This window comes from Leucopleurus acutus (assembly GCF_964270905.1).
Source record: "Leucopleurus acutus genome assembly, chromosome: 4".
In the NCBI taxonomy this organism is placed as follows: domain Eukaryota; kingdom Metazoa; phylum Chordata; class Mammalia; order Artiodactyla; family Delphinidae; genus Leucopleurus; species Leucopleurus acutus.
In genome coordinates, this window is record NC_139146.1 from 113,236,814 (window position 1) to 113,261,321 (window position 24,508).

The 24,508-nt window shown below is 41.3% G+C and overlaps 1 protein-coding gene across 4 annotated transcripts in view; it reads left to right on the plus strand.

The window, feature by feature from the left end:
* Positions 1-680: 680 nt before the first annotated feature.
* The window catches only part of ANXA3 (annexin A3), a 57,822-nt gene continuing 33,994 nt past the window's right edge, over positions 681-24,508 (plus strand). The window contains exons 1-3 of one of the 4 annotated variants that reach the window (XM_082837620.1): positions 681-806; positions 2,407-2,528; positions 3,989-4,041. In XM_082837620.1, the coding sequence (XP_082693746.1) occupies positions 4,027-4,041 (15 nt within the window). In that variant the 5' untranslated portion in view covers positions 681-806; positions 2,407-2,528; positions 3,989-4,026. Of the gene's footprint in view, positions 807-2,406; positions 2,529-3,888; positions 4,042-24,508 lie in introns of those variants that run through there. The other 3 variants (XM_082837618.1, XM_082837621.1, XM_082837619.1) reach the window with 3 other exon arrangements.

Sequence of the window (24,508 nt, forward strand, 5' to 3'; positions counted from 1 at the left end):
TCTCCAGAGAGCTCTCTTGTCCCTTCCACGGTGTGAGGATACAGTGATATACTTTTGTGTATTTTTCTCCGTTAATGTGTCTTATGTCATTTTAATTCTTAGAGCAGCCAGGAGAACCTAGAAGGGTAGAAGAAAATTTCTCCCTGCCTGGCAGGATAAAAAACCTGCCATTTACTCCCTCTGTGACTTTGCTCACTTTACCTTATCTCTCTGTGTCTCAGTTTTCTCATCTATAAAATGGGGCTAATAGTATCTACCTTATAGGTTTATGGTAAGATTTAAATTAGTGCATATCTGTGAAGAATTCAAAACAGTGCCCGGCACAAAGGAAATGCTAGATAAGTGTTACGGACTGTTATTAGTGTTTAGCTGTTCGTCATCCCGTACCAGGCCCTGAGCTTCTTGGGAGTGGGGACTGTCTGATCTCTGAATCCACAACGCCTAGAACAAAACAAGCTTGCACAAAATCTGAAGAAAAGCTTAATGTAAGTTAAGGAGAAGTGAAAATCGAGGACATGGGTTTCACTTTGAGGATGATGCGAGACTAGGGCGGTAGAGTTTTAAAGTCGCCGAGGGCGAAGGGCCGAAGGCGCGCCTGCGCGGAACTGGCGCCCGGACGGCCGCGGGGCGCGGCTTCCCTTTCCCAGCCTCCGGTGGCGATCAGGTGGACTCGGGAGGCGGTGGAGGGGCGGGAGGAAGGGGCGCGGTCCGGCCACGGGCGGGAGCGAGCGCGGAGCAGCGTTGTCCGGGGCGCACTCCCTCGCTGGCCGCTCTTCCGCACGCCCGTTCCTGGGGCCGCGCTCCAGGTAAGTTCAACCTCCCCCGCGTCGCCGCGAGCCTCACCAGCCACCCCGGCTGCCCCGCAGCTTGGAGCCAGGGTCGCGCCTCGGCCGGTTCCCCCGCGAGCGCAGCGCGGCCACGGGTCAGCGCTGGGCTGGCACCCACGCCACGTACCGACCCGGCTGCGGAGTGCAGGGCCCAGGGGCCCCGGCGGGCGTGGAGGCCACCGCCCCCGTTTCAGAATCGAGGAAGCTGAGGCCCCGAACAGCAGAACTGCCTGTCCTGGGAGGGTCACCCAGTTCTGCTTGGGGCGGGGCGCAAGCTGACCAGCTGTCCCGGCGCCCTCGACCCTTGGCTTTTCGTCACAGATAGCCGCGCAGGGATACAGTTGGCCATCTTGGCTCCCCCCACCCTCAGGTCTTGGGAACAGAAAAAGAGCGGAGAGTCGGATGGTTCTCCCGGTCCCTGGCGTCGTAAGAGGGGCTGGTTCCAAGCTGTTCTGAGGACTTGAACCCCACCCATCCTTGTGAGCACGTCCCTCCTCTTCACTTAGGCAATTTACTTTATTTCACTTAATTTTTTTAGGAGGTAGGATAAAAGTGTATTTACATATTGGGCTTTGGGAGTCCGAGAAGTTTGCTTTTCCATGAAAAGACTCACCTTTTTCTTTGATTCCAAGAGTCTGATTCACTGGACCTGAATCATTCCCCTGGCATTTGAGTCAGCAGGTAGAGCATCTGAGTACTTGTTTGCAAGTGACCATATATAGGAAATTGTGGTTTCTGCCGGGTCAAGGAGCTTCTGGGTCAAGGAGGTTCTGGGTCTCTGGTGGCCCCTCAGGCTGCTAATAAGGTTGTAACACTGCCCGGCTAAATTATTTACAAGGATTTGTGTTCTACACAGTCAGTCAGAGTCTCTCCTCTGCCAGAGGTACATTTACAACTTTCTAAAAATCAACTTCGTGAAAATTGTAACTCATAAAAACATTATTCTGCAAAGATATCGCCATTAGCTTTCATGAAGGCAGAAAACTTCAAACTGACGAGAAAGGAAATTCAAAGAAATTTGAATTATAAATAAAGAATAATAATAATAAATAATAATATTTATATAATAATATAATATTATATAATATATTATATATATTATTTATAATATATTATATATATTATATATTATATATAATATATAATATTATTATATTATATATTATATTATATAATATATTATATAATATATATAATATATTATATAATATAATATAAAATATAATAATAATAATAAATAATAAATAAAGAAAACCAGAAGCTTGTTCCCAGAGCCGCGTGGTTCTGTAGAGACATCGGCGTAAATATAGGGACCGAGGAGGAAGTAAAGGAAATGATGTAAACGCTCTAATCTCTTTCAGAAAAGGATGTTTAAGGTTCTGTTGTTAAGTCATTTAGCCTCCACTGTGGAGTAATTTTTCACTTCTTAAAACTGAAATCAGTAGTAAATGTTTGTAATTTACAAATTATACTGAGTCAACACATACTGAGCATTAGCTTTGACAGTGTATGGGCGGGGCACTTGGGTAAGGCAGCAGCTTGAAGGTTAAATGTATAGCCTTGGACTGTGACTGCCTAGGTTCCGTAGAGGGACACTTACTCGCTGTGAGACTGGAACGTTATATTACAGTCGGCCCTCCGTAGCCGCGGGTTTCAAAGTCGAACCGCGGTTGGTGGAAACAGCGGATGCAGAACCCGCGGGTAAGGAGACTGTACTGTGCCTTTGTATATAGGGACCTTGAGCATCTGAGGATTTGGGTAAACGCGGGGCAAGGTGGGGGAGGGGGCCTGGAACCGTGGATGCTGAGAGATCGACTGTACCTCTCTGCGCCCCAACTTCTTCATTTGCAAAGTGGAGATGTTCTTAATGATACCCAGCTCCCCTGGATTATTGTGAGGCTGATATCATTCATTCATTCAATAAGCATTTTTATTTAGTACTTTTGTGCCTCAGTGAAAAAACTTGACAAAAATCTCCAGCCTTTTGGAATTGACCTTACAATGTTTCTTAATTTTTTTTAATTTTAATTTATTTATTGGCCAAGCCACGCAGCTTGTGGGATCTTAGTTCCCCAGCCAGGGATTGAACCTGCTGGGCAGTGAAAGTGCGGAGTCCTAGCCACTGGACTGACAGGGAATTCCCTGTTGTGTTTTTTTTATATTACCTGCAACATAGGAAGAACTCAAAACATTAGCTGATGTGATTACACATATTATTTCATTTAGTGCCAGCAACAGCTGTCCTCTCCCCTTTTTACAGATGAGGAAACTGAGGTTCAAAGAAATTGTGTCTAGCTTTCAGAGGCAAAACCAGAACTAATCTGCTGTATATTTAGAGGGATGTAGCCCTTAGCCCTTGTAACTAGAAAGCTGACTGCCCTCCCCTACAGAAAGCCTGAGAAAATCAAGTCCCTAGAAATATTTAAATTCCAGAGACTAATAGTGTCATTTCCTATTGCGCATTGCTCTGGGGCTATCACTGAATTTTTAGAATATTTTGTTCCGGTAAGGGTGGGAGCAACTTTATTTCTAAGCCAATCCTGGAGATTTGCCAGCATGTTTGAATAATGTCTACATATGAAAGTGTGTCTGGGTTCCCAACTAGGCATCCATCAAAGAATTGCCCTTTTTCATCTATGGGCCCTACCAAGGCCTGGACCTTCCTCAAAGAGCAGGCATGTCTGTTTATAACAGGCTGTAGACTGGAAGCCTTGTAAAATGTAAATGAAGATTCACAAACACAAGGGATCAAACAAGCCAGCTGAAAACTGGGGGAGGGGGACAAGTTTATGTTGTTCCCTATGATGGTAGTTAAAAGAAGTCAACAATCATTGTAGTTCTCCTGGATGTTAAATGAGTCAAAAATTGGCTCCCAGGAAACATATTTGCAAACCTCTTAGGTACAGAGATTTTTTTTCTCTCTTGTTTTGAGCCCTTCACAGGTCTAGCACAGTCTCTTGTAGATAGATAGTTGGTGTTCGGTGATGTTTATTTAGCAAATGCAGTACCTGATGTTAGAGAAACATCCTCTTCCAGAGGTGGTTTCTCTTTGAATGTTGACTTCTGTTTTCTGGATTAGAGATTAAGGGTTAGGCTGAGATTATTGTGTTCTGAGTCCCAGATTTATACTGTTCGTACTTTTTTTTTTTTCCTTTTAATAGGTTAGTGTGATCTCAACTCAAGAGAAAGGTGGGATATCATGGCATCTATCTGGGTAAGTAAAAATCAAGCCTTTATAGCACAGTAACTTATCTGAGTCAAATCAAAATACAGAAAATCAAAATATGAAAAAATTTTATAAGTTGATAAAAGGTTTATGTGAAAAAATTAACATGCCCCCAAAGCTAGAGGATGTCTAAAAATAAGAAAATATTAAAATGTATTGTAAAGGTACATAGTTAAAATAATTTGTACTGACACCAAAGCAGGGAGGTCAATAATAGAGAATAAATTATGTGATTTGGGAATTTATTATAAGAAAAAGACATTTCATATCAGAGAGGAGAAGATGGCTTATTCAATAAATGATGTTAGGAAAACTTCTCACTGTTTCAGGGAAAAAGTAAATCTGTATTCCTTCTCCCTTCTTACATGAAACTAAATTTCAGATGGATAAAATACCAAAATGAAAAAGACAAAATATGGGTGAATTTTAAAAATAATCTTGGAGTGGGGAAGGCAGTTACAACCAAGATACAAACCGAAAGCCTAAAAGAAAAATATTGATCTATTGAACTAAATACAAATTTATAATTTATGATGGCAAACAATATATTAGTGGAGTCAGAAGACAACCCACAGGAAATAGTATTTGCAGCACATTTGACAAGAGACTCATTTCATTAACATAAAAATAACTTCACTACATCAATAAGAAAAATGAACTCGATGGAAAAATTTGTGAGGGACATGAATAGGATACAAAAAGAATTATAAATGTCCAACAAACATGTGAAAAGGTGCTATACCTCACTGAGAAATAAAGAAATGTAAATAACACAATGAGAAATCATTTCTATCTAAGTATTGGTAAAGGTGAAAAAAAATGAAAGAAGACCAGTGTTGCAGAGGATGTGGGCAAGACGGGCACTCTCATACTCTGTTCATAGGAGAGTAAAGTTGGCACTCTTTGGGGATGGTATTTTGGCCATATCTGTCAGTGTTTAAATGCTCACCCTGTGTAACCCAGTACTTCCACTTCTGGGTATTTGTCATATAGATACACTTGCATAAGGTTGAAGAAATAAAGGCTGATGGGTATTCATTTGTACTAATGAAAATACACAGAATAAATGGCCATCCATGGGTTATGATATTTCTCAATTGTAACTTATAGCCATTTTTATGTAATCATTTAAAAAATGAGAAGTCTGCTGTCTATGTATTGACAAAAAAAATTCCAGAGATATACTAATCAATAAAAAAAAAAATCCAGTCACAGAATAGTACATACAGAGTGATTCTGTTTTAGAGAAAGAAAAAAGAAAAGAAGAAAGTAGACACATAAGGACTGTATTACATGAAAACTTTCTGGAAAGGTGGAACTATGAGCAGGGGCACTTTCACTTTCAGTGCATCACCTTCTGTGCTCTGATTCTTTTTTTAAAATTTTTTTTCTTTTTTTTGGGGGCCGTTCACACGGCATGTGGGATCTTAGTTCCCCAACCAGGGATCGAACCCGAGTCCCCTGCATTGGAAGCACAGATTCTTAACCACTGGACCACCAGGGAAGTCCCTCTGATTTTTTTTAATGATGAAAATACATTGTATTTTATAAGCGAGAGGCAGAGAGGCTTCGAGAATAACCCATATGGAGGCATGAGCAGGCCTTGTTATGCGCGGTGTCGGTGTCGGTAGATGTGCTATTGTGAGGCTCTGCTTGGTCCCAGATTATTTTCTGTCACTGGCCAGTAGGCTGATCTCCCCCTTTCCAGGTCTGAAATTCCTGCTGCTGTTATGGATATCTAGTAGAGTCAGATGAAAAAAAATTTCATCTCTCCAAAAAATTAGTCTCCCTCTAGCCCTTGTCCATTAGTGAATCGACATGGAATTAGTTGTTCAGGCTCTACAGCTGACACCTTCCAAGTTATGGCACATTTCTGAAGGGCTGGGAGAGACCCAGGTGAGTGTGAGAGAGGGTATATTTGTTTCCTACTGCTTCCATAAACAATCACCACACATTTAGCAACTTAAAACAATACCCCTTTATTATCTCCACACAGTTCTATATGTTAGAGCCCAAAATGGGTCTCATAGCGCAAAGATCAAGGAGTTGGCAGGGCTGCATTCCTTTCTGAGACTTTGGGAAGAATCCACCTCTGAGCTTATTCAGGTTGTCGGCAAAATTTAGTTCCTTGCAGTTGTGAGACTGAGTGCCTTGCTGGCTGTCAGTGGGGGCTATCCTTATCTCCTGGAGGCCATTGCCAGTCCTTGTGTGTGGCCCCCTACATCTCAGAACAGCAGCGGCGCATGGAATCCTTCTCACGCTTGCAGTCTCTCTAGCTTGCCCTTCTGGGACATCTCTCTTCTGCCGTCCTCTACTTCCTCCAGCTGGAGACAGTTCTCTGCTGTTAAGTGCTCACATTATTAGATTGGGCCCACCTGGGTAATGCAGGCTAATTTCCCTATTTTAAGGTTTGGAACCATAATTGCATGCTCAAAGTCCCTTTAGTCATGTAACATATCACATTCACAGCGTCCAAGGATTACCGTGTGGACATTTTATTGGGGAGCCATTATTCTGCCCACCACAAGGGGACGGTAGCATTGGGCATCAGGCAGCAGGAAAGAAGGGACAGGAATAGACTAGAAAAGGGAAGCTGTGCTGTGGGCAGGAGGGGAGATTGGGGAGCTCGAGGGAAGAAAGAGGCCCTAGTCAGAAAGGGGCTCCTACTGCCTCGCTTTTTCTTTCCTATTTCCCTCCTGTCTCAAATTAAAGAACTAACATTTATGAGTGAGATATCTGAGAGCAAATATTAAAAACAACTCAGAGCTACTATGGAAAACAGTATGGTGATTCCTCAACAAATTAAAAATAGAATTACCATATGATCCAGCAATCCCATTTCTGGATAAATGTCCTAAGAATTGAAAGCAGGATCTTGAAGAGATATTTGCACACTTGTGTTCATAGCAGCATTATTCACAATAGCTAAAAGCTGGAAGCAACCCAAGTGTCCGTTGATGGATGAATAGATAAACAAAACGTGGGGTATGCATATTGTGGAATATTTAGCCTTTAAAAGGAAGGAAATTCTGACATATGCTGCAACATAGATGAACCCTGAGGACATTATGCTAAGAGAAATAAGCCAGTAATAAGAAGACAAAATACTGTATGGTTCCATTTATATGAGGTATCTGAAGTAGTCAAATTCATAGAAACAGAAAACAGAATTGTAGTTGCCAGGGTCTGTGGGGAGGGGGAAAGGGGAATTTGTTGCTTAATGGATATAGAGTTCTAGTTCCATACAGTGAAAAAGTCAAGTTCCGGAGATCTGTTTTACAACAATGTAAATATTCTCGCCACTACTGAACTGTATACTTAAAAATGTTTAAAGTGGTAAATTTTATGTTACACTTTTTTTAACCACAATTTAGAAAACTCTCAGATTTCTGTAAATACTCTTATCACTGTTTTATCTGTTCTCTTTTTCCCTCTTAACACAAAAGCACATACACACCCAAACACAAATGAGCAATCAGTCCCTGCTTTTCTACAACATGGTTGATCATTTGTGTTTACCAGTGTATGGTGAGTTTATTAGAGTGATATGATCAAGAGGGAAGATTTCGGTTGCAATTTCAGTACATTACTGTTGGAGATGAAAGATTAGCTGGTTTCCTGAGTCTGTATATTCTATCTAGGAGTGTTGGAACCCTCTCATTGTTTCAGATGTTGCATTACTATTTCCTTTGTTAAAATTTTTGAATATGGTAGCCACACTTTTCGAAAGTTTGCATTACATAACTTTGCTTTTATGAAAGATCTGTGTTAGTACAGGCACACATTGGAGACATTGCAGTTTGGTTCCAGACCACTGCAATAAAACAAGTATCGCAATAAAGCAAGTCGCAAGAATTTTTTGGTTTCCCAGTGCATATAAAAGTTATGTTTTGGAAACCATGAAACTCCTAGAAGAAAACATTGGCAGAACACTCTTTGACATGAATTGTAGCAATATTTTTTGGATCTGTCTCCTAAAGCAAAGGAAGTAAAAACAAAAATAAATAAATGGGATCTAATTAGGCTTAAAGTTTTTGCATAGCAAAGGAAACCATTGACAGAATGAAAAGGCGACCTACTGAATGTGAGGAAATATTTGCAAATGATATGACCGATAAGGAGTTAATATCCAAAATATAACAACTCAACGTCAAAAAAGCAAACAACCCAATTAAAATGTGGGCAGAAGACCTGAATAGACGTTTTCCCAAAGAAGACATGCAGATGGCCACCAGACACGTGAAAAGATGCTCAACATCGTTAGTCATCAGAGAAATGCAAATTAAAACCACAATGAGATATCATCTCACACCTGTCAGAATGGCTGTCATAAAAAAATCTACAAACAATAAATGCTGGAGAGGGTGTGGAGAAAAGGGAACCCCTCCTACACTGTTGGTGGGAATGTAAATTGATGCAGCCTCTATGGAGAACAGTATGGAGGTTTCTCAAAAAACTAAAAGTAGTTTAGTTTTGACCATATGACCCAGCAATTCCACTCCTGGATATATATCCAAAAAAAACCCAAAACACTAATTTGAAAAGATACATGCAGCCCAATGTTCATAGAAGCATTATTTACAATTGCCAAGATATGGAAACAACTTAAGCCATCAACAGAACAGATGAATGGATAAAGATGTGGGGTGTGTGTGTGTGTATATATACACACACACACACACACACACACACATACATACAATGGAATACGACTCAGCCATAAAAAGAATGAAATTGTGCTATTTGCAGCAACATGGATGGACTTGGAGGGCATTATACTGTGTGAAATGTCAGACAGAGACAAATAATATATGATATCACATATGTGGAATCCAAAAATTCAACAAACTAGTAAATACAACAAAAGAGAAGGAGAGTCATAAGTATAGAGAACAAACTAGTGATTACCAGTGGTGGGGTACAATATAAGGGTAGGGCAGTAAAGAGGTACAAATTGTTAAGTATAAAATAAACTATAAGGATATATTGTACAACATGGGGAATATAGCCGATAAAAAAGTTACGTTAACACTATACTGTAGTCTGTTGCGTAGAATAGCATTGTCTAAAGGAACAATGTACATACTCTAATTTAAAAATGTTTTATTGATAAAAAATGCTAACCAGCATCTGAGCCTTCAGGGAGTCATAATCTTTTTTTGCAGTAGTAACATCAAAGATCACTGCACACAGATCACCGTAACAAATATAGTAATAATGAAAAAGTTTGAAATATTGCTGGAATTACCAAAATCCAACACAGAGACACGAAATGAGCAAATGCTGTTGGAAGAATGGCGCTGATATACTTGCTTGATGTAGGGTTGTCACAAACCTTCAGTTTGTAAAAACACAATATCTGCAAAGCAAAATGAAGTGCAGTAAAGACATGATATGCCTGTACCTGTTTTTGGTAACTGAAAGAAATCCAAAGAGGATTTTTGCTTTTATGCCGTCAATGTATTAAAGTAGGTCTTTCTTAAAACTGAAGTGGCATAAAATGAACTTTTGAAAATCTGGGGTATTACCCTTGGCTTTACACCATTTCAGCTTATGGAAAGTTTCATAGAGATGCTCTGCATTAAGATAACGGGGGAAACCTGTGTATCTCTGTTCAGGCTTGGCTTCTACTACTTCACCCCTGATGAGAGGGCCTGGTATCTTATCAGTTTGTACTCTTTGAACTCAAGGTCTTTGTCAAATGTTGCCTTTACATCTATAGCAAGCACTCAGGCAACACACAAATGAGAATGTCTTGGAACATTTTTATTAAGATACCATAGCAGTATTTTTCCTATGTGTGCCTTCTACAAGGCTGGCTTTCTCATAGGAATACTCTGAGCTCTTTGCTCCTTGGTCAATTCCTAACTTACTTTTACAGAATAATAATGAATGCAATAACTATTTGAACCCTCAAATTAATATTTTTATTATGCTACTAAAATTTTTCAACATTAGCTCATAATCACTATAATCATCATGAACTGTTGTAACATCCGAACTAACTATATACTCTTCCTTCCCCATTCCAAATGCTAATTTGCAAAATGAGGAAGGGGAACATAGAAAGACTCTGGAACCAAGGGATAAAAGAAACTTTATCAAAATAGAACTTCCTGTTAACACGAAGGAGTTCATCCAAAGGGTAGCTAAACAATGAAAGCAGCATGTACCTAGTGCAGTGGGCTCTACCGGAGCAGAAAGAAGACCATCCAGCCACAACGCCAGTTCTACTTTTCATGACTCTCTAATTGATTAAAAGGCAAACTCCTGAATATGACCTTGAGCAAATTACTTAGTCTCTTGCTATGTCTGTTTCCTCATCTGTAAAATAAGTGTAATAACAGTACCTACATCATCTAGGCTTTGAAGGCATTCAATCAGTTCATGTGAAATGCATGAACAGTACCTGGCATGTAGTGAGCACTCAGTAGATGTTGTAATCATTATCATTTCGGTATATTAGCTTTTTTCTAAAAACATATTCCTTGATACTTAATATCCCTGCAACTGTTTTAGTGAGGAAGCTTCTGCCTGTTTCCTGGGCCTGGTTTTAGTACACATCAACAGCATCCTCCTCCCCATTGGAATGATTCTCTCAGAGCCACCTGAAACCAATGGATTTTCCCCAAATAGATGTTTTCTGACCACACCTATTTTTAGTATTTTCTTGCATTTATGTGTATATATATATATATATATATATACACTATGACTATTTTTTAGAGGAGTTTTAGGTTCACAGCAAAATTAAGAGGAGGGTACAGAGGTTCTCCATGTGCCCTCTGTCTCCCACACATGCATGGCCTCCCCCATTGTCAACATCCCCCACCAGAGGGGTTCATTTGTTGCAACTGATGAACCTACACTGGCACATCTTTATCACGCAAAGTCCATAGTTTACTTTACAGTTCACTCTTGGTGTTGTACATTCTGTGGGTTTGGATGCTTATATATATTTAAAGATAATGCTCTGTTCTCACTCCCAGTGGGTGGACCGCAGTACAATTCTGACACTACCTAGGACTAGCATCAGACTCCACAGGTTTAAGGGCTCCAGCCTCACTTCAGACACCAGCGGCAAGTCTCAGAGTCACCTGCTGTTCTGACCCAGGGGCTGTAAATTAGGAGGTTTCCATGACCCTGATCAGTAAGTCTCTAGAACACCTCATAGAATTCACTGAAAGTGCTGTACTTACCATTACAGTTTTTATTATAAAACCTACACATAGAGCAAACTCTGGAAAGGCCCTGGATGCAGAGCTTCCAAGTCCTCTCCCCGTGGAGTCAGGGCACCTCACCTTTCCTGCACATCAGTGTGTTCACCAGCCAGGGAGCTTCTCTGAGCCTCGGCATCCAGGGCTTTTTCTGGAGTTTCATTGCATAGCCGTGACTGATTAAGTCACTGGCCACGATTGAATTCGGTCTCCAGTCCCCTTGCGTTCCCGAAGTGCCAACCCTCTAATCACATGGCTGGGTCTTTTTAGTAACCAGCCTGATGCTACAGCTATCTCATGGCCCACTCATGACTCACCTCATTGGCACAGTAAAGACAATCCCATCGCTCAGTAAATTCCAGTGGTTTTTGAAGCTCTGTGGCTGGAACCCAGGACAAAGATCAGATACATCTTTATTATCCCATAAACATATACCTTACATCAAGGCTGCAGAGAGTTTTCAAAACATCATATTCCTGTATTTTTTACTAAAATGCTGTCAGCACTAAGGTACTGGTTATCTTAGGCTGATCGGAGGAAGCTCTGATTGGAAGTTACATCTTTAATCACAAGTAAGACTGGGGGAAGTGAGTTAATGTTTTGTAATAGGTACAGATTGGCAGGCAGGGTCACTCAAAACATGGGGTCCGTGAAGAAATACAAAAAGGGATGCTTGATGGTGGAAAGGTTGGGGAAGGTTTATCTAAGGTGGAAACTTGCTAATAGGAGAAGCTACCCCATCATAATAAGTCCTTGGTGAGAATTAGAGAGCACAGCTTCCCTTCCCCGCCCCATCCTTCCTCTCTTTCCTGGGAACAAGATTGGTGTAGGTTGACACATGAGGATACAATGTTCCCATTTCTGCAGAGGAAGGACACCAGTGGTAGGGCTCCCAGGAAAGGTGCAGTGTGCTAACGTCCAGGGAATTTTGGGAAGGCAGTGCCTTTCAAATTCTGCCCCATGGATGACATCAGCCCCGGGCATTTGGATGTTTTTGGTACTGGGTACAAAGGATTCGTAAGAGCCCCATCCACTTTCATATTTCTTGCTTTGGTGGGACATACAGCTAGACCTTTCTTTCCTAGTGTGTTTGCTCTTCCCGACCATGCAAATTTTTTTTTAAATTTTTTTTAACATCTTTATTGGGGTATAATTGCTTTACAATGGTGTGTTAGTTTCTGCTTTATAACAAAGTGAATCAGTTATACCTATACATATGTTCCCATATGTCTTCCCTCTTGCGTCTCCCTCCCTCCCACCCTCCCTATCCCACCCCTCCAGGCTGTCACAAAGCACCGAGCCAATATCCCTGTGCCATGCGACTGCTTCCCGCTAGCTATCTACCTTACGTTTGTTAGTGTGTATATGTCCATGACTCTCTCTCGCCCTGTCACAGCTCACCCTTCCCCCTCCCCATATCCTCAAGTCCGTTCTCCAGTAGGTCTGCGTCTTTATTCCTGTCTTACCCCTAGGTTCTTCATGACATTTTTTTTCTTAAATTCCATATATATGTGTTAGCATACGGTATTTGTCTCTCTCCTTCTGACTTACTTCACTCTGTATGACAGACTCTAGGTCTATCCACCTCATTACAAATAGCTCAATTTCGTTTCTTTTTATGGCTGAGTAATATTCCATTGTATACATGTGCCACATCTTCTTTATCCATTCATCCGATGATGGGCACTTAGGTTGTTTCCATCTCCGGGCTATTGTAAATAGAGCTGCAGTGAACATTTTGGTACATGACTCTTTTTGAATTTTGGTTTTCTCAGGGTATATGCCCAGTACTGGGATTGCTGGGTCATATGGTAGTTCTATTTTTAGTTTTTTAAGGAAACTCCATACTGTTCTCCATAGTGGCTGAACCAATTCACATTCCCACCAGCAGTGCAAGAGTGTTCCCTTTTCTCCACACCCTCTCCAGCATTTATTGTTTCTAGATTTTTTGATGATGGCCATTCTGACTGGTGTGAGATGATATCTCATTGTAGTTTTGATTTGCATTTCTCTAATGATTAATGATGTTGAGCATTCTTTCATGTGTTTGTTGGCAGTCTGTATATCTTCTTTGGAGAAATGTCTGTTTAGGTCTTCTGCCCATTTTTGGATTGGGTTGTTTGTTTTTTTGTTATTGAGCTGCATGAGCTGCTTGTAAATTTTGGAGATTAATCCTTTGTCAGTTGCTTCATTTGCAAATATTTTCTCCCATTCTGAGGGTTGTCTTTTGGTCTTGTTTATGGTTTCCTTTGCTGTGCAAAAGCTTTGAAGTTTCATTAGGTCCCATTTGTTTATTTTTGTTTTTATTTCCATTACTCTAGGAGGTGGGTCAGAAAGGATCTTGCTGTGATTTATATCATAGAGTGTTCTGCCTATGTTTTCCTCTAAGAGTTTGATAGTTTCTGGCCTTACATTTAGGTCTTTAATCCATTTTGAGCTTATTTTTGTGTATGGTGTTAGGGAGTGATCTAATCTCATACTTTTACATGTAGCTGTCCAGTTTTCCCAGCACCACTTATTGAAGAGGCTGTCCTTTCTCCACTGTACATTCTTGCCACCTTTATCAAAGATAAGGTGTCCATATGTGCGTGGGTTTATCTCTGGGCTTTCTATCCTGTTCCATTGATCTATCTTTCTGTTTTTGTGCCAGTACCATACTGTCTTGATTACTGTAGCTTTGTAGTATAGTCTGAAGTCAGGGAGCCTGATTCCTCCAGCTCCTTTTTTCGTTCTCAAGATTGCTTTGGCTATTCGAGGTCTTTTGTGTTTCCATACAAATTGCGAAATTTTTTGTTCTAGTTCTGTGAAAAATGCCAGTGGTAGTTTGATAGGGAGTGCATTGAATCTATAGATTGCTTTGGGTAGTAGAGTCATTTTCACAATGTTGATTATTCCAATCCAAGAACATGGTATATCTCTCCATCTATTTGTATCATCTTTAATTTCTTTCATCCGTGTCCTATAGTTTTCTGCATACAGGTCTTTTGTCTCCTTAGGTAGGTTTATTCCTAGATATTTTATTCTTTTTGTTGCAATGGTAAATGGGAGTGTTTTCTTGATTTCACTTTCAGATTTTTCATCATTAGTATATAGGAATGCCAGAGATTTCTGTGCATTAATTTTGTATCCTGCTACTTTACCAAATTCATTGATAAGCTCTAGTAGCTTTCTGGTAGCGTCTTCAGGATTCTCTATGTATAGTATCATGCCATCTGCAAACAGTGACAGCTTTACTTCTTTCTGATTTGGATTCCTTTTATTTCCTTTTCTTCTCTGATTGCTGTGGCTAAAACTTCCAAAACTATGTTGAATAAGAGTGGTGAGAGTGGGCAACCTTGTCTTGTTCCTGATCTTAGTGGAAATGCTTTCAGTTTTTTACCATTGAGGATGATGTTTGCTGTGGGCTTGTCATATATGACCTTTATTATGTTGAGGAAAGTTCCCTCTATGCCTACTTTCTGCAGGGTTTTTATCATAAATGGGTGTTGAATTTTGTCAAAAGCTTTCTCTGCATCTATTGAGATGATCATATGGTTTTTCTCCTTCAATTTGTTAATATGGTTTATCACATTGATAGATTTGCATATATTGAAGAATCCTTGCATTCCTGGAATAAACCCCACTTGATCATGGTGTATGATCCTTTTAATGTGCTGTTGGATTCTATTTGCTAGTATTTTGTTGAGGATTTTTGCCTCTATGTTCATCAGTGATATTGGCCTGTAGTTTTCTTTCTTTGTGACATCCTTGTCTGGTTTTGGTATCAAGGTGATGGTGGCCTCGTAGAATGAGTTTGGGAGTGTTCCTCCCTCTGCTATATTTTGGAAGAGTTTGGGAAGGATAGGTGTTAGCTCTTCTCTAAATGTTTGTTAGAATTCGCCTGTGAAGCCATCTGGTCCTGGGCTTTTGTTTGTTGGAAGATTTTTAATCACAGTTTCAATTTCAGTGCTTGTGATTGGTCTGTTCATATTTTCTATTTCTTCCTGATTCAGTCTTGGCATGTTGTGCATTTCTAAGAATTTGTCCATTTCTTCCAGATTGTCCATTTTATTGGCATAGAGTTGCTTGTAGTAATCTCTCATGATCTTTTTTATTTCTGCAGTGTCAGTTGTTACTTCTCCTTTTTCATTTCTAATTCTATTGATTTGAGTCTTCTCCCTTTTTTTCTTGATGAGTCTGGCTAGTGGTTTATCTATTTTGTTTATCTTCTCAAAGAACCAGCTTTTAGTTTTATTGATCTTTGCTATTGTTTCCTTCATTTCTTTTTCATTTATTTCTGATCTGATTTTTATGATTTCTTTCCTTCTGCTAGCTTTGGGGTATTTTTGTTCTTCTTTCTCTAATTGCTTGAGGTGCAAGGTTAGGTTGTTTATTCGAGATGTTTCCTGCTTCTTAAGGTGGGCTTGTATTGCTATAAACTTCCCCCTTAGAACTGCTTTTGCTGCATCCCATAGGTTTTGGGTCGTTGTGTCTCCATTGTCATTTGTTTCTAGGTATTTTTTTATTTCCTCTTTGATTTCTTCAGTGATCACTTCATTATTAAGTAGTGTATTGTTTAGCCTCCATGTGTTTGTATTTTTTACAGATCTTTTCCTGTAATTGATATCTAGTCTCATAGCGTTGTGGTCAGAAAAGATGCTTGATAAAATTTCAATTTTCTTAAATTTACCAAGGCTTGATTTGTGACCCAAGATATGATCTATCCTGGAGAATGTTCCATGAGCACTTGAGAAAAATGTGTATTCTGTTGTTTTTGGATGGAGTGTCGTATAAATATCAATTAAGTCCATCTTGTTTAATGTATTATTTAAAGCTTGTGTTTCCTTATTTATTTTCATTTTGGATGATCTGTCCATGGGTGAAAGTGGGGTGTTAAAGTCCCCTACTATGAATGTGTTACTGTCGATTTCCCCTTTTATGGCTGTTAGTATTTGCCTTATGTATTGAGGTGCTCCTATGTTGGGTGCATAAATATTTACAATTGTTATATCTTCTTGGATCGATCCCTTGATCATTATGTAGTGTCCTTCTTTGTCTCTTTTAATAGTCCTTATTCCGACCATGCAAATTTAAACCGCGTACGGAGAAGGCACCTGTGTTACATGCATGTGGATGTGCTGAACTTCTTCTGTGGTCTCCCTCCTGTCTACTGCATCTCAGGGCTGGATGATCTGGCGTATAACTATTTTCATGGAAATGGACTTTTCATATCCCAAGCAGTATAGGCATCATGCCCGATTAGGTACTTTCGACATGATTGTAACTTCCTATTTGGTGTGTGTTTCAAACCACGGTTCCTGAAGCTTCTTTAGGTAAATACTGGCACTCAGAGAGTTTCACAAATGGTCCTCTGCAGGAAGTTAATGAAAAACAGGTTAGACCTGGATTTCAAATCAAAACATTTAGAGCTTTGTTTTAGGACGAACCCTGGAAAGAAATACCATACAATCTGAGTGAAAAGAGAGAGACTTCCTGGGAATGAACGGAATGAACATTAAAGGGCTGCTGTTTGCCACTCCCTGACCCAAGCTTAACCACCAAGGAGGGAGGGTCCCTCTTTTATATTTAATTATAATAAAAAGTGTAATTTGACAATCTAACTTGTTGCTGTTGAAAACATTTTAGATTGAGAGCAAGGAATGTGAAGAGGAGAAGGTATCATTTGACTCTCTTGAAAGTCTATTTTTTTTTTTTTTTGGTGGATGCAAAGCAGTTAGAAAAAATAAGTATTTTAGAGTACTGAGAAATAAGATTAATACAGAGGTCTCACATGAATTAAGAGAGTCAAAAGGGTAGAAAATTCTCAAGTCTGCCCCTTCCTCGATTCTCAGATCTTTGCTCCTTTCATCTTCAACTACTTGTGTTTGATTAAATACCGCGCCTAGGTTCTGGAGGCATGTTTAAATAAGAGTAGTGACAGTCTCATGTGAACAGGATTTACAAAAGGTGAAGAGTGCATTTGTCAGATTTTTGAGATACGGCATGGAGCTCTGAAAAGTCTGGTAATGGCATTTGAGAATTGTCAAAGAAAACAAGACCCAGAACAAGAAAGCATTTTGTACTCATTTATTCATGCAGCAAATATTTACTAAGCATCTACTATGTGCCAGATACTCTTTTAGGCTCAGAGGATACAGCAGGGAAAGAAATAAGAAAGCGTGGAGCTTACATGCCTGTGATTTTATTAGGGAAGAGAGCTAGTAAACAAAGAAATAAGTGTATAGTATATTAAGTCAGTTTTCAGTACTCTGGAGAAGGGCAGAGGCGGAGAATGAGAGGGATAGGGTACATTATTTTCTGCTCAGATATGTGAGCAGAAGTCAACATGGAGTGAGGGAGTGAGCTGGGAAGATATTTGGGGGAAGACCATCCAGGCAGAGGGAACAGCAGGTACACAGCCCTGAGGCAGAAGAGCAATGAGAAAACCCCAGTGAAGTGATAGGAGGGGGACAAGGAGATTTGGGGGAGCATTATAATTATCTTCTTTTGTTACTTCAGGGTCCTCCAAGGGCCACAAAGAATCCCTCTAGTCCTGACAGCCTTTGCATGAACTGTAGAAGGAGTTTCCACCGTCTAGGTTTACTTTGCATTAGGAAATATTTTTAAATCTGTAGCAACTTGTTGTTAGGATTAACAACAAACATACTCATACGAAATCCATGAAACGGTGCATTTTAACATCATACCACGTGAGCATTAATGACTTGGGTCATCGATGCAAGAAATCTTCTTCCCAGGATGTTACAAACAGTAAATGTTCCTGATCTTAGCCCCTCTCAGGTGGATCCGTATTCCCGTAGAAGTGAAGTGGGAGGAGAGGGAGTGTCCCCACTGTACTCCCCAAATCCTGCCAAGCCAGTTACCATTCCCCAGCCAAGAAGATGTGATGAAGCCAGATTTCTCACTTCAGTGAGCCAAGTTCCCTGTATCTTCCACAGTTAGAGTGAAGGTCCCTTAAATGCAGGTGTCTCCCCCGTAAGATGAAGTTAGAGATGCACAGAGGTGAGGCAAGAATAGTCTTCAACTCTCTGTGGCCCTTGGCCGAGAGGAGAATTTGGTCATGAAGTCTTAGCTAAGTTAAGCTCCTGACTTTGATTGTGGTACAAAAAAATAATTCTCAGACACTGGTGCTCTATGACTCAAAAGAAGATGAATACAGCTTATTTATAATCTGCTGCAAACAAATAATGAAAATGATTCTGAGAAAGAAGTTTGTGTTGATGAAGTCTTTTCAGGGGCCCAGTGTTTCAGGCTCAATCCAGATAGTTGGGTTTGCTGCCTTTGACAGAGAAATGCTGAGCGCTTGGAGAGACAGGAAGGAAGATACAATGGAATCATTAGAAACATCCCAGGTGCACCAGGCATCCATCTGGGCTTGTGGAACCAGATTGAAAGACTTAGCATAGCTTGTGGTGCTGAAAGAGGTCATTTTATGTAGTCTGGACATCTTCCAAATCTCCCAAGATACAATGATCACTTTGATTTCTAGACTATCAATATTTGAAGGAAGCAACCTCATCAGACAGCCAATTGTCTAGTGTAGACCTCGGAGAAAGCCCACACCTTGGGATATCATTGTCTTGCTTCCATCTACTTCCATCAGACTCACTCACAGTTATTAAGCCCCTAGCTGGAGGCTGAACACTGGGCTAGGAGCTGGGTGTACTGTGAGTAAAACAAAAGGTCTCTGCCCTCTGGAACTTCAATTTAGAGGAGGTGGAGACACAGATATAAACAGAGATATTGAGGAATGCTGAGTGCCCTAAGGGGGAAAGGGTGCTGAGACAGAATAAGGGGAGAGGACCCTGTTAAGTCAGGGTCAAGTGGCCCCGGGCAGACCTGTCAGAGAAGATGGCCCTTAATCAGAAGACTGAAGGTAGGAAAACATTCCAGCTAGAGGGAACAGCACAGACAAAGGCATGAAGATGAGAAAGAGATCACAGTAGATCAGCTGGAGTTTTGGAGAGCTGAAGTGGGATGGGCAAAGGGGAGAGTTGGCTCCAGGTGAGGGTGACAAGGAAGGTTGGGCCAGATGTTGCAGGGCTGCGTGGACAGGGCAAGGAGTTTGGACTTTATTGAATATCCAATAGGAGGTCAGAGAAGGGTGTCCAGTAGGAGAATGCCATGACCTGACTTAGATCTTTCACAGATCCCTGGGCTGCTAGAAGATGTGGGAAATGGCTAGAGGTAGGCATAGAAGGACGCAGGAAGGGAGACTAGGGCAGATGTCCATGTCCAGGGGAGCAATGATGGTGACTTGGATGACAGGAGTGCCAAAGAAGGTGGGGAGAAGTGCACAGGAGATTCTTTTTTTTGAAGTAGTCTCATCAGGTCTTGCAGATGATTGCATTTGGATGGAAAGAGAAGGAATTGAAGGAGACCCCCAGGTTTCTGGTGGTTGGTGGTACCATTTAAAGGGATTGAAGAAGAAGAGCAAACTGGGGACGAGCACAGACAGTGGAGCCAGATTGCCTGGGTTCAAATCCTGGCTGTGCCACAGGCATGTTATGTGACTGTCAGCAAGTCTTTTAACTCTCGGTGCCTCAGTCTTCTCCCCTGTAAGATGGGATCATAATAGGATGGGTTCTGAGGGTTAAATGAGCAAATATGTATAAAGCACAAGTGAGTACCATGTAACTGATACATGGTAGAAGAAATCATTTTGAAAGGAAATAATGAGTTGATACGTCAGATATAACCAGTGTTCAAAATAGAAGTCTGGGCTGTGAATACAGCTGTGGGAGTTGTCTGCATATAGAAAGGGAAGTGGCAGAAATAACCCACAGCAGGAGTAGAGGGAAAGAAAAGAGAAAGAGACTTTCCATTTTAGAACCTACTTTATAGATGTCAGCCAAAGGGGAGGAGCCAACAAAGGAGAGGCCCAGGAGAGGTCTGGCTGGGTTAACCCTGAGTGACACATACTTCTAAGGAATCTGGGTTTCTCCTTATTATAATCTGTGTTTCATAGAAACACAACATACATCGCTTGTTTGTCCCCATCTTCCCTAATTTCTGAATCATATTCGTCTTTCTACTCCAGCTCAACACCCTCAGTCTCAACACTGGAATGTTATCACATTCCAGTGCTCTGGCTCTGGGACTCCCCTGATGAAATCAGAACAGGAAAAGTTGGCAAGTGTGGGTATTTTCTCCTTTGAGTGAGCACAGGAAGAAATGCAGACATCTCCCTTGAACCTCTTAGATGATGCAGACAAAACCATAATGGCATTCTTGCTCCTGTCAGGCATCCCTGAGGCTGCCAGTCCCTGCTGTCCCCACGCCCTGCTTCTCTTTACTGGCCCCAGGTGGAGAGCGAGCCTGCAGTGGTGATGGGAGCCTTCTGTCTGCAGTGATCACTGCCAGCCTGAGGGAAAAGAAAACGACGCTACCCTTTGCCCTGCAGGACCTGAGTGGTTACCAAGCCTTTTCTCTGGCTTCTTCCCTGCTGTATGGTTTCCTGGGGCTGCTGTAACAAAGTACCACAAACTGGGTGGTTTAAAACCAGAGAAATTTATTGTCTCACTGTTCTGGATGCTAGAAACCTGAAATCAAGGTGTTGGCAGGCCATGTTCCCTCTGAAACCTGTAGGGGATCCTTGCTCACCCCTTCCAGCTTCTGATTCTCTGGCAGTCTTCAGTGCTTCTTTGCTTGAGGCTGCACAACTCCAATCTTTGCTTTCACCTTCCCTTCACAATTTCCCTGTATATCTCTGTCTTCACATGGCTGTCTACTAAGGACACCAATCGTATTGGATTAGGGGCCCATCCTTAGTTAAGACCTCATCTTAACTAATTATATTTGCCAAAACCTTATATCCAAATAGGTCATATTCTGAAGTACTGTGGGTTAGGACTTCAACATTTCTTGAGGGGGAGGGGTGGGCACAATTCAACCCATGCCACCTGCCTCACTTGACCATATTTCATTTCAGGGCCTTTTAGAGTAGACTTTCTTTGATTTTGAAAACCATTTTTTCTTGGAAAATTGAATACGTTTTATATTTTCCAAGTTTTGATCCTTTTATTTATTTATTTATTTTAGGCGACTCCATTTTTCCTTTTATCCAAAATCCTCATGACCCAGCAGACTGCTTTGACACTGAGCAGAGAGTGATCATTTCTCCCTGGCTCTTCGAGAGTTCCTAAGTCCTGAAGGTTTATATGAGGCTCTGATTTGAAAGCTTAACTTTGGGACATGGCCTTTCCAGGGCTTTAGGAAGTGATACGGGATTTGGCTTTGCCTCACCTTCAAAACGTACCTGCAGCAGCTGCTATTCTTGCTCTGGAGTGTTTGGCTTTAAATATGTTCCTCGTCAGCAGGATTGGCACCCTGTGTTTTTCTCTTTCATCCATTCTCCTGAATATAAATGTTTGACTTCTTGCAAACGCAGTGCGCTTTCATGAAGAAATAGAGACGACTGACTTTCCCGAGTCAAGGACAGACTGGCGTCTCTCAGGGGTAGTGGCAGACAGCTCCCCAGGCCTGGCTTGGCCACACCAGTGGCTTCAAGGTGTCATGGGCTATGACTGACATCTGAAGGATAGTTTTAGAGGGTCAGGGAAAGTTAAATAGGCATGAAGAAGAAAGATGCATCCTAGCCTAGTTATTAGGAGCAAAGACTGACCAATTGCCGCCTGTGAGAACTTGGGCAACAGCTTAGTCGTCATCTGCAAATAGGATTCATTATATCTGCTTTATCAGTTCACTGTGAGGACTGAATGACCTAATGCAGGAAACGTGCTTAGCAAATAGTGAGTAGCAGCAATTGTTATTAATATAAAGAGCTCCTGTTGTTTCCCCCCTTTATTTGGACATTCCTTGCGGTAAATTTATTTTCCAACTGGTTTCAGGATCCTGTTCCCTTTGGGGGCATCTGAAGGTCAAGTTTGAGAGAAGAAAAGCAACTAAATGTGTTTAAGGGATGTGGATGGAAATCCGATCAAACATGATTAAAAATAAAAAGATTTTGCCAAGTATTGGGCTTCCCTGGTGGCGCAGTGGTTGAGAGTCCGCCTGCCAATGCAGGGGACACGGGTTCGTGCCCCGGTCCGGGAAGATCCCACATGCTGCGGAGGGGCTGGGCCCGTGAGCCATGGCCACTGAGCCTGCGCGTCCGGAGTCTGTGCTCCGCAACGGGAGAGGCCACAACAATGTGAGGCCCGCGGACCGCAAAAAAAAAAAAAAAAAAGACTTTGCCAAGTATTCATGGGATGTCCTGCACTAGCGCTGACACTTTGTTAGGGTAGTAGGGTTCATAGAAATAAACTAAGTCAAGTATTGATTAGTAATTTAAATGTCAAAGAATTAAGCCTGCAATGGAGCAGGCGTTGCAAGCAGTTTGGTTTGGCTGTAAAAATGCCAACATTCCTGAAACAATGAGCTCATCATCAAATTCTTATTCCACGCCCACAAAAGAATCTATGACTTGTTTGCTCGATTTTGTTTTGGTTTTCTGGGCAGCTAAGAACGAAATAGGGCAGTGATTCTCAAACACGTTAGTGCATTGGAATCCTCTGGAGGGCTTGTGTAAACCCGGATCCTGAATCTTAGCCCCAGAGTTGTTGATACAGTAAGACTGTGGTGGGGCCTGAGAATTTGCTTTCTAATAAGTTCCCCGGCAATGCTGACGCTGCTGATCCAGGAACCACACTTTGAGAACCACTAATATGGAATTTCCTGAGGCCTTATGATGTGGTGGAGACCTCAAGGCATTTTAGTTACAAGGAAGTGGGTTCAAATTCTGGGGCTGTACTTAGTAGCAGAGTTATGTCAAGCAAATAATCTCTCTGAGATCCAGTTTCTCCCTTTTTTTTTTTTTTGTTTTTTTTGCGGTACGCGGGCCTCTCACTGTTGTGGCCTCTCCCGTTGGGGAGCACAGGCTCCAGACGTGTAGGCTCAGCGGCCATGGCTCACGGGCCCAGCCGCTCAGCGGCATGTGGGATCTTCCCGGACCGGGGCACGAACCCATGTCCCCTGCATTGGCAGGCGGACTCTCAACCACTGCGCCACCAGGGAAGCCTGTCTTCCATTTTTAAATGGAAATAATAAAATCCCCCTCTTTAAGGTCATGGTAACAGTTGAATAAGATGTCTGTGAAGCACCTTGTTCACTGCGTGACATGTATTACTTTAAAAGATTCCATTAATTTCTTTTACTGTAAGATTTTTTTTCATAAGTCATATATTTATTTCTGAATGTTTTGGGCAATGAAGTCTATCAAATGAATACACTGCTCATTTAAATAACTGAAACACTTTGAAAGATTTCACTAAGATTCCATTTCAGAAGTCCTGTGCCATTTTTCACACAGGTGTGTGTGTGTGTGTGTGTGTGTAGTTTTTTTTCCTTTTAATCAAACGAGTAGTTCCTCCCCATTAAATTCTTACTAGGTAGCAAGTTGCATAATGGATTGGGAATTTCATCCTTCTCTAGTTTTGTACATTGGAAATTCGGCATACTTTGATGTATAGGTAGCAGAGGGCAGTGAAAAGGTCACAGCTAGAATGGAAACCCTGAGTTTTCATAATTCATGGATAATTAGAGTCTGACTACAGTTTTGTCTTTTGTATTCAAAAGCAGCCATGTGAATATCTCCATGGCACAGAAGCACCAGGGAAGCTTCTAAAACATGTGCAGTCTGACACCTCATTTCTAAAGACCATGGTTCCATATGTCTAGGGCAGGGCCTGGTCATATGCATTTTAATCAACAAAAAATCAATCAACCGATCTAAGAAAGAAATGGAAAATTTTATTCGAGCCCAGCTGAGGATTATGACCCAGGAACAGCCTCTCAGAAAGCTCGGAGAGCTATTCCACCCTCTAGAAGTCAAAGCACAGTTGTATAAGTTTTTTGAGACAGAGGGCTGTCCATTAAATGATGTATTATTGACAGTTCACACAATCCAGATCTGCAAGTACAAAGGGGTAGGTCGTGATCAAGAAGGAATGTTATCTTTTAAGGAGTTGTCTTGTTGGTGCTGGGAGAATGTTGCTGTTTATGGCTGAGCAGGTATTCCTGCCAATGGGGGAGGTTTGGTCAATGCAGAATGCAGATACACAGTGCACCGTAGAGGGGAGAGAGGAGGCCAAAGGGCAGAAAAAAATGTTTATGTTTAAATTTTTCTTGTCTTGCCATAAAATATGAATTTTATTTCACAAAAGAGTCAGCCCAGGTGGTACCAAGACTACGTTTTAAGACAGACTAGGAATGGGCTGCAATGTTCAGAACTGCTTTTA